Raw genomic sequence first — 11988 nt, 5'->3', positions numbered from 1 at the left:
GTTACCATGAATACAAGACGTCGTAACATTGTCCAAACCGAAAAATACCATCGTTTCAGATTATTTGTATGTGTGTAATGTCATAGGATTAAAATCGTAGAATATATTATGATTATTTTGATGCACTTACAACACGTATTTTAAAAGCAAAAATATATAATATATTATAAAGAACTCTTTTGTTTTTACTTTATTGATATCATTGTAGGTAATTAACTATAGTTGAGCACAATATTATGCGATACAATAACGTAAATAAAACAATGGGAATCAAAGAATTATAATATTACAGCGATAATCGAGTATTGTCCACGACATTTCCGATTAATAAGAATCTTAAAGACAGATAAAAAATAATAATAATATGTACAACAACAAAATGGTATTTACACTACAAACATATAACATATTGGCGATCGACGCGTTTAGATAAACCACGCCATATTAGGTATTAATGTGTCCGAATTGCACCTATTGCGTCTAAAATCCGAATTGCATGCCATCTTTTAAAAATGATTTTTATATTATTTCTTTTTAATTGATCATGCAATATCGATCGAAGCATTACTTTGACAACTTTATCATGACCATTAAATGTATCTACATATATTATATACATTATATTTTTACTAAGTTATTATAATTGTATTTATTTAGTTTAGTTCTTAATTTAAAAAAAATAAAATAAAATAAATAACATCAAACATTTTATTTCCCACTAAATTCAGTAACTATTATAAATAGTTATAATCTGTAATAAATATGTTTACGTATTTTAATTAAACCCTAAACAAATTCTTGTAATAGTTAATAGAAAAATATGTGAACTTGCGACTTAAAAAAATATCAATTTTGATTTTTTTTTTCATTTAACCTACAAATTGACTTCTAAAATTTTAAATTTTAAATCGATAAGTAACAGTATGTATATGATACCGATGGACCGCGTGGCATCCAACTCGGATAGATCCTCAAGATGGCAAGTAAACCGGACAGACTTGGCCCATAAAACATACAATATAAAATCAATTATAATCAAGTTCGACGCGCGTCGAGTCGATCTGTCCGGTAGCGAACACAAACGGAGCCGGTTCAGAACCGAAAAAAACAACAATCATCAGTCTTACGTTAGATCCCTGGAATGGGCCGTGTATTTGACTTCCTGTCCCAGATCGCCCGTGTCAACGTCAAACGTGGCATTTGCAGCGGTCCGGACATGCGTTTCTTCGGCAGCGTCCTCGCCGCTCATCGTGCTCACTGACAGACATTCGCGGACTTTCTGCAAAATGAGTCCCACACGCCGGTCGATGGCCGTCAAATGCGGTTCCCAAAGTACGGGAGACAGCGGGTCGTCAGCCATGGATTCCCTCATGTGTTCACTGAGTTTTTTGACGTTGTGAAACCTGAAAACAACCACAATTCCACCGCGACCATTATAAAGTTATGCAGAGACTGTCAATTAATTTTTAGATTTCGTTGATATTAATTTACAATAATTATTCATCAAACATCATTATTATGACCAATGTTGCTTAAACGAGTGTATGTATATGCACGGCAAAGCAAATTCAACTGTAGATAGATAGGTGTAGTAAGTATAGGCAAGTACATAGATCGTAAGAAAAAAAAATTGGCAGTTTATTTCGTGAATATTTATTAACTTCAAATCGTGGCTTAGTTATCGTTGAATTGTTCGAAACATTTGTTGGAACGTTGTTTAGGGGAGATTTTTTTTCAATGCTCTGTTAGTATATTATGCTAGATAAGAACTGTAAAAGGTTTTATAAAATAAACAAAGTTTTAACAAATGTTGGGACCAAACCAACGATGACCAACAAATTTGTTGGATGACTTCCAACGTGGACTGTTGACTTTTTCCTGCCAAACTCGTGGACAGTGGGCGTAACAATATGGGATTCAACGAACTTATAATTGGGGATAGATTACCACTGGCAGCTGTACTAACTAGTGATCGGTAAATATAATATTGCAACAGATAGAATTGCGTACATATTGCGTTTTATTTAAACGGTGTATATACTTTTATAATACCTTATAGAGACCCTTCTTGTTAAAGGATTAGTCCATTTAGTCCGACTAAAAATACCCTTTTTCTCTGGTGGACTTGCCACGACTAAAAAGTATCTAATATGATGTTCATCAAAATGTGGTTAGAGGCCACGATAAAAGTACGCATTTCGAAATTCGATCATCCGATTATTTTATATTACATCCGATATTTATAATTCATATGGCTCAATGATATTATTGCGTAATCGCTAAGGGTCGAATTCCCTGGTTTTATTTTTTATTTGTTGTGACAGTTATTATTTTCATTCTATAGTGTTTTCTAACATTAAAGTGAAACAAGGAATACAAATATAATTTATTCTCCAGTGAGTATTTATCTGTAAAACACAAATAGCTGTTACACAATTTTTAAAGACGAGGGGTCTTTAGTCTGTTAAAATGTATTCGGACCCCCGAAGACAAACTAATCAAAGGACACTGCGGTAACTAGAATCATAACATGTATTTAATATAGTCCTAGTAAAAACATCTCAAACCTTTATAAAATTATCGACATCCATTGCCCGTAGGTTACCTATTATTATTTATGAAGTATAAATGTAAACAATATCTAAATATAAAATGTGTATTAATTATGATGTGTATTATGATATATACAGTGCTTGAATTAATAGTGGACGGAATCTTAATTTTACAACATATTTATGCGTTCATTTTTTAATGATACCTTAATATAAATAATTAATAAGATATATAAATATTTAGGTATGCACATTTTTTTTAACACTTTTGCATCTCTATTTTATTTTTTTCTGAATTGAAGCTAAACCAAGTATGAAAAATATTATGAATAAGATATGAACTACGAAGATAAGAGATTACTATTGCAATATAAAAATGCCTTATATTTATAACACATTATTTATTGGAACATTTGAAACTTAAATGAGTCTATAGTAAAGTATTAAGAGAAATCCACAAAACAAAAATACATTGTTATTTATGCGCCAATATAAAAATAAATATATGCACCTAGTTTAAACACTATAACATATTCCCTTTATTTTCAGTGCTCCACTTCACAAACCCAATTTCATCTAAAACAGCTATTGGTTTCTCGCAGTTCGATTACCAGGAAAATGACCAGACGTTTAAACTTTTCACATATAAAAGTTTTTTTTCAAATTGACTTTTCAAACGATTATATTATCCGACGCACATGTGTATTTGTCTTGGATTGTTTAGGTATTACATTTCAGTTACAATCAGAACTACTATTTTATGTGAAGGAATCTATAGGTAAGCATAGACCAAATTTCCCTTTACTTTTATTACATTGTTCTCAATAATTTTAATATATAATTTTATATGGTTTGAATTATTTAATTATTATACACCACCTAAAAACAAAAATTGATCTCCCGACTGTTTTTAATAACATTTTTTAATTTAATACATTTTTACTTAAACAATTTTATGATTTTTATTTTTTAAATTTTGTATTCTTAAATTGATCAGTATGTATGCAATATCCATACATATGACTATTTAACTAAAAGTTTCTTTTAATTTAAAAGCAGTGAAAATTTATACATTTCAACAATATACCAATATACTGTTTATTACCACCGTACCACCGCAACGTCACACGCCCTATATTAACTTTAAAGCACACTAAATTAGTTGAAATTGCAACAATACTTGTAGTTATAAATTAAAGCATATTTTTTCAATATTGGATATTTTAAACATCAAAGTATTAAGAAAATTATATTGTTTGAGAATATATAAACAAAAATATGGGTTTTAAAAAAAGATACCTAATAAAGTAATAAATCATTATGACAAAATAATTAAAAACGTTAATTTTAAAACATAATAAGCCGTGGCAATAGAGTACATTTTCTATTATTTCAAAAATATCAATATTTTTTACTACTTTTTTTTTTAATAAAGTAATACACACCCAATTATTAAATAAAACAATTGATATAATTATTTACTGCTATAAAATACTATCGTCCAATAGGCAATAAGCATAAACGCACACGAAGAATAAGATAAAAACCAAAATCGTATTATACTGAATCCTGAATTACGAAAGTACGTACCGAATTATTAGGTATTGACTTTAATTATTCACATCGGCTATTAACGATTTAAAGTCATAATTACATTACACGGTAGTACGGTACTCATAGTCAACGTATAAAAACTCGGTAAGTACTCAATTTAAATCAATTTCGTTTATTTTTTAATTAGATTATTACACAAATACCCTCAACAAAACATTAGAATAACAACATACGCATTGAACAGTCGGCGTTCAAATGTCGAACCGTGGCAACCGGGACAATAACACGTAATCATAATATTATTATAAGCATATTATATGCATTATATGCTCAGTAAAGTGCACACATATTTTATGATATCGCCTACACCGGCAGTCGCTATATGCCTAGCACCATGTATTGCACGTGTATATATTTATATATATATATATAGATTATTGTCGTCGACTACGTGTTCGGGGAATCATAATATTATTACATAGGTACATCGGAATTGCCGTATTTTATCGCAGTCCGGTAATAAACGCGTTTCCTTTGAAGAACAGTTAGTCGCGGCTAAAAGCCGTACCGGAACGCGGCACAAAAGTACACGGTTTCCAAGAATTACACCGAAACGCGAGTGCATATTACTTTCATTCGTGTTGAGGCGGCGGCGCAGTCGAAATGCACAGATGCAGTGGGCAAAACCGCGGTACAGTGCGGTTTTATAATAATGTTTATATATATATATACATACGACCTATGCCCGTGTTATACGGACCGAGAGACGGTTTGCCAACTGCGTACGGATGGGAATTATTTGTGACTATATATTATAATAGTTCGTCACGATGATAACAGATAATAATTATGCTAAGTGCCTGTGACTACGCGTATGTGCCGATGCGGTGCGCTGGTGTATAATATTGTGGTCGGCTCGCACGAGGGCTTTTCAAAACGTCGTCTGGCTTTTTGTCCTCGTTGAATATTTTATTGGGTCCACCTTGTGTGTTTGCGAATGCTCGTAATGGCTTTTCCCAACCTCTTAACGGCTGCCGTTTATTTAAGATTATCTCTATCGTACGTACTCTCTCTCTATATATATATAATATAAATACAGGTATATACGCGAGGTATGGACCAATCTCCTTACCACTCTCCGCCGTCCGCCAATCGCTGGACAGCATTGGCACACCGCCGTTTATTCTCCCGAGCCCTTTTATCCGTCGACGTGCAGTTAAGTCCAAATATCCGCGCTCACGACGACTCCTCTGCCCGTACACCCTACACACTCGGCTGTACACACCCATCGGACACCACTTGATGGCAGTGGCGGTGGGCCGCCGGACGTACGTGGCAGAAAACAAACACACTTTGGTGGTATTATATATATTTACTATTACCTATATATATACACACACACACTATACAGACGGCGCTTTTCTTCACTACCCAATCCTCTCGTCCCGACTTACGTCCTAAAGAGCGTTCGGTCGTAAAGCCGTTTTAAATTTCTTGACATTTTACGTTTTTGTCAAAACGTCAATTAAGTCGACGGTTTTTTCTTGTACCGGAGAGAATATATATTATCATTAGTCTATATAATATAATATTATAATCTTGAATACGATAATAAAATGTTAAATTAATCTAATATAGACGATCGTTATTGACGCGCAATCCTCGGAGGAGAAGATATAAGCAGTTTTAAGATCAATACACTCGCAGTTTAATACCTATACTAACAGATTGACTCAGATGTATTTTTATATCCGGAGGATTGGCTAAATAAATTTTATGTTAGGACCAGGACTTCCACTGACTAACGTAATATCCTTTATCCATAAAATAAAGTTGGATAAATTAAAATAACGTATAACCTATGTAAATGTATTATTGCGATTACTATTATTTATAGTTTAATTTTTATTGTATTTTACTCCCCCGTCTCTTAAAAAGAAAAAATAATGTCTCACACTAATGTAAGAATATGTGTGTATTTATAAAAAGTGTAACTCCATGCTGAGGGTTGCTTATCTGAATAAATAAATACAAATTTAATATTGAATTTGAATATTCAGAGATAGCTTTATAGTTAATATCAGCTAAAAATGAACGCATCACAAGTTGATTTAAAATCTACAACACATGTCAGTTATCTAATTTAAAAATAAATTGAATATTTTGTGACTTTATTTAGAGAGTGTAACGTGCATTTAGTTATATGAATAATTTAGTGACTAAAATACTATAAAAAGAAGCGCTTGAAGTTTAACTCATAGTTTTTCACCTATAATTTTTATTATAAATTATACGTTGGAAACCAGGTTTTAAATCAGATTCTCTATTTCTTATAACAAATGATCTGTACTAAATCATTTTAAGTAAGTACGAATACATGTCTGAAAAATCCATTTATATCGTCCTTGAAGATAACAGGAAAAAATAAAGAATTTGCCCTGTTAATTGGAAAAATCGTTTTTTTTTTTTTACACTGACAATATCTGAGAATATCCACAATTATGTATTTTATAAGACTGTATTTGCCATGTTAAATCTTTTCAAAAATATGTGAACCTTTTTCTTATTTTTTTATAACATTTTTTCACACGACTAAGAGGAAAAAATAGAACTTATTACCCAAGTTCTACCAGTGTAGCTTAAACGTATGGTTACAGTTATAAACATACATTAATTGGATTAACACCATATTACATAACCCCTAATACCAGTAATACCTAATAATAATTTTCCCATTGGAACCACAGCGTTCGCACATTTATATTTAATGAGTTAGATGATATAGTTGTATATAGTACAAACAATCAATACCTGAGCAAAGTCTCTAACGTAGATTTTCGTATATGACAGCACTGTATGATTGGAGCCAATATACTAATCTCGTCGTGGAACGCCTTGCCAAACGCCCGACCATGGTCGAGGTGAATAGGAAACGAATCGTTGCCGAACAGGGTAAACGTTTCGTAATGATGACGGTCCATGTTGCCCATGAGGAAGTCAAATACGGACAAGTCCATAATGTCCAACATCCGGCGACCGCTATTGTACGCTGGTACGTTTCTGACTAATTCACAATAATTTGGATCTATATAGAATATGAAAAAAAAAATAACGATTACGATAAGACGCATGCGTTATTAAGTATTAAAACGCTAACAACAAAATATAAGGAAAATACTTTGGGGAATTGTAACGCAAATATTTTTATTATTTATTTGCGTCACTTCGAGTATGATATTTACATTTCACAGCGCTATTTTACCCCGTTTACTATTTTAACATAATATTTGCATTACAAACTTGTTTCGCTCTATAAAAGACAACATCTATTTAAATAAAAAAATCTTGTTGATCGCAATAATAGATTCTGATCTATTTATTTATGTTAATCTTGTGTCAACGTTTATTTTAATTTAAAATTAGATCAAAAAATATGTAGTTAAATAAGATTTCTTGCAGTAAAGAATTACAGGAAATTCAGCTACTGTACATTTTTATTTTAAAAACAATAATCTGAATTTTGCATACATTAGAGACAATTACAAAGTTCCGTACATTTATTTTTCTTTTAATTACTTTTATAATCAATAATAAAATTCACCGTATAGAAAATTCCATTTAAAATTAACGCTTAACTACTCTGTAAATCAGCGTTATGAAATAATAATAGTTATATATAAACACAGTTTTACTATTAATATTTATATTTAAAAAATATTCCGATGATAAGCCGCTAAAGACATTTTCATTAAACTTCAAAATGTAATAAAAATTTTAAATGAAAAATGATTGTCATGAAATTAAATAATTATGTATTAAAATACGTTTTTTAACCTAATTTGATTATATATCAGAGCTTGTGCTAATGTGCAGTTGTGCATATAATGCGCAGTTCTAAATTAAAATGTGCAGTTCTTATTTAAATGTTGTGCAGTTCATAAACAATAATATGTTTTGAATTTTTAATAATTAATTCTATATGCCTATGAGCTTATAACATAGATATAATTTGACATAATTTTGTTTTTCAAAGCAATTAGAAATTATGATTGAAACATTGATAATTTATCTATCAAGAGATTAAATCTTCTACGGTCTTTAAGATAAACTGTGGTCATGACCATTGCGTTATGCCACCAAATATTGTGATTGTGCTCAAATAAATAATCTCCAATTAGAAAATAAAAAATAAAAAAAAACATTTAAAAATTAGATTAATATTAATTGTTGTTAATTAAAATATAATTTAAGGAATTTTGTTATTTAAACTTTAAACTGACAATATTTAATATTTATGAATTTATGATGATATAATATGTGTTATGTATTGTACGCGAGCATCAAATTTTTTCACTTCTGAAAAACAAACAGCAGCTCTGTTGTGCAGCTCTAATATTTCTTTAGCGCAAACTCAGTTATATAGTTTAATTATACTGAAAAAATGTTTGTTTTATAACACATGATTCTGTATTACATAATTAATCCTGACCAACTGATTAAAAAAAAAATGGCTTTTATGAGTTCTAAGTCATTGTTATAAATATAACCGAAAAAATTATCCACCGTCTAAAGATTTCCGTCGATAAATCTAGCAAATGATCATTCCATTGCAAGATTTGTGTTTCCACCAATCTACGACTAAAATCACGGCTATCACAAGGACATTCGACTCGAAGTTCAAATAGATGAATTTTCAGACTAACTAAAATGTAATTATGTATTTATAAACTTCTTTGTAAACTATAAATTAATATTTTAAAAATACTCAATGCGTTGAAACAATTATTATAATAATAAATAAATAAAAAAAAGTTTTGTGTTGCTCGGAATAACAATTATAATTCATAAGTATTTGATGTGTTTTTACTTATTTAATTTTAATCGTTTACTAAACAGGAATTTAAAATTACTAACTGGGTCTATAATCGAGAAAAGCTAATCATATTTATAGTTATAATAATTCCCTAAATTTAATTAATCAAAACCAATAATAATAAGGAAACATTTTAATTGACTTTTTAGTTTCGATTAACTTTCAAATACGGCAATCAAAAAGTTGCAATAATACTTCATTAAAATATATTTACCACAAAAAAAAAAAACAAACCGAAAAAAAAACAAAAATAAACAAAATTCACTAGTTTTAATTGAAAACATGTTCAGGTGTATTGATCATATTTATCAAAAAGTACTATGTTATAAATAACTATATTAAATAAAGCTATACCAATGTCCAACATATGTGGTAAAATAAAAGGTCAATCATATTTTATTAATAGAAAAAGGTCACGTTTACAAGATTTTTAAAAATATAATCATTTGTATGAAAATATTAAAAACGTACAATTTTGACGTTATTTATGTGTAAGACAAACTTAATTGATGTCATGAAACATGAATTAAATTTTGTTTACTCTTAATTTTGTTTTATCTAGACATAAAATGTAGGTATACAAGATTTGACGCCTTGCAGTTTTATTCGATATTTTATAAGATAATTTTTAAGGTATTTACCCGGAACTATTGTGTTTATCATCGATAATATTAAACAAAAATAGATTATGTTTTGAAATTCCAATATCTGACATTAACGTAACACAAAATTATTTATGGGTAATATCGTTTACGGTACTGACCTGTTTCCCATTTGGCCTTCCTCCGCTTGTGGTAGCTGCGCCTCCACGGATGCCTCCACGTCTTTCTCTCCAAAACCTCTTGGGATGGCAAGTACGCGGCAAACGAGCCCTCCAACATGTCCGGATTTCCGCAAATGGCATGTGACGTGTCACAGTAATAGGAACACTGTCCGTGAAAGCACACATTTTTGTCCGGTGACACGAAGAATGTTTTTAACAAATCGGACGCAGTCACCTGGGCCATCAGTTCAGATGTGATGTTCACCAATCTGCCACTGACCGGCATTGCTCTCCGAAACCCCAATATCCTATAAATCATATTATAATATTATTATACAAACACTTTCTTATTGAACTCGTTTAAAAACGTTGATGCTTAGCAAAATTTACGATATATAGTCAACGGTTTCAATCAGTTTTTAGTAGTAAATTAAATAATAAAAATAAATTTGAGTTAAAAAAAAAAATTCAAGAAATTAGTGGATGCGGAGTGTCAAGGTGGAACTTTTCATAGCAAACTATGTATTTAACGTCGGTTTTAATCACTTTCACTCTCCTCCAACCCTAAACTACGGATCAAGATTCAATATTATGATACGTTACTGGTCTACTCGCATACTGGTACTCGTATACTAAGATTCGATGCATTTAATATGAGTTGATGTTTTCTGTATAAATCAAGTACCTGCTTTATTTTGAGTTTTTTAATTATTATTGTTGAATATTGCGGTGTGCAATTAGCAACAAAATTCGTTTATGCATTATAAAAACTCGGTCAAGATTAAATTTAAATTGTTCTTCATCATAATTGTTGAAACCACAAGATATTCGTGTTATAGTATACGTTAAATTATCAACAGGCCACAGGGATGCATAATTATACTATACAACTTTCCTATTAACAATAAACTGTATTTCTAATGCAACTATATTCTTAAATGTTTTAAAACACGCTCTTAAATTTCTGAAAAAAAAAAAATTCACGCAAGATTATGTTCGGATCTGGAGTAAATACAAAGTGAGATAATAAGAAATACCTAATGGTTCGTGGAATTTCATTGTTTTTAAAAACATTGGATTTAAATTACTAGATAAAATAAAAATGTAATGCCTATACACAAATAATATCTACGTATAATTTTTAATTATATAGTATACGTCAATATATATGACAAAAGTTATGCGTGTGTTTAATATGCAAATAATTACTAGCATTGTTATAAAAAATAATAATATTATAGTTTTTAAAATTTCTTAGGTGCATGATAATATCAAAAATGACTACAACTTTATTTTTTTGACCTACTGCTGGAGTTAACAAAAAGAAAATACTAAGTACATATTATATTAGTTATCAAATTTTATCAATTACCCCAATTTTCGATACTCTGTTTTTGATAATTATCTGAAATTGGTAACAACCACAACATCATTTTTGATAGATCTCACTAAAATTATTATTTTTTTTTTCAGATAGCAAAAAATATATATCTATCAATATACGTATATATTGTATTATATATATATAATACATATAGTTTATATCATTTTTTGGATCGAACCGCATTGTTTCACAGTGTACAACACCGTGATGTAATGCACTGGATCGCACGGACGAAGGAATTGCTTCATTCACAATAACGTTTACGACCGACTATCATTCGGAACTAATGCGTATGATTTTAGTTCTAGCGATGGACTTACCTGTCGAGATGAAACGCAGCAATTTCGGCATTGTGCCTTTCGTAGTCGGTGAAGTAAAAATGATTCGGCAGAGTCTGTTGTTCTCTGGTGAACCTGCGATTGTATAAAAACAAAATATTTTCAAATGTATCTACCATTACATGACACTATAAGTATTATATTAATATAGTGTAAATATGTGTGTTGTATAATATACTATAGCTATATGAAAACCCATATGGATTATATTTATTACCTATAAAATACCTAAATAGTTATGTGTTGTTGACTGTTTCAAGATATATTATGATATTTTGTACTACAAATCTATGACTTTTCAATTAATACAAATAATTATATAGTATTATATGAATACTATATTAATCCATCATAACCCGAATTTGTAAAACAACCGCCATATAAAGATAATGTTTGTTTAATAACGAATATGACGCGAAGTTGAACTCAGTGGAGTAAATTGGCTAAAGAAATTTAAAATGCATATAAATAATATTATATTCAAAATTACGGCAACGATAAATGTGTTTTTTGACTGTGTCTCG

General features: G+C 30.0%; 1 protein-coding gene across 1 annotated transcript in view; it reads right to left on the bottom strand.

The window, feature by feature from the left end:
* Positions 1-790: 790 nt before the first annotated feature.
* Positions 791-11988, bottom strand: part of LOC113548737 (extracellular serine/threonine protein CG31145) — a 66887-nt gene continuing 55689 nt past the window's right edge. Inside the window, exons 5-8 of the mRNA XM_026949776.1 lie at positions 11447-11539; positions 9743-10050; positions 6918-7191; positions 791-1403 (exon numbers count right to left, since the gene is read on the bottom strand). Of these exons, the coding sequence (XP_026805577.1) occupies positions 1124-1403; positions 6918-7191; positions 9743-10050; positions 11447-11539 (955 nt within the window). The 3' untranslated portion in view covers positions 791-1123. The remainder of the gene's footprint in view (positions 1404-6917; positions 7192-9742; positions 10051-11446; positions 11540-11988) is intronic.

The sequence above is a fragment of the Rhopalosiphum maidis genome, chromosome 4 (assembly GCF_003676215.2).
Source record: "Rhopalosiphum maidis isolate BTI-1 chromosome 4, ASM367621v3, whole genome shotgun sequence".
NCBI classification, from domain to species: domain Eukaryota; kingdom Metazoa; phylum Arthropoda; class Insecta; order Hemiptera; family Aphididae; genus Rhopalosiphum; species Rhopalosiphum maidis.
Note: the sequence above shows the minus strand (reverse complement) of the source record. Positions and strands in the feature narration are given on the sequence as shown.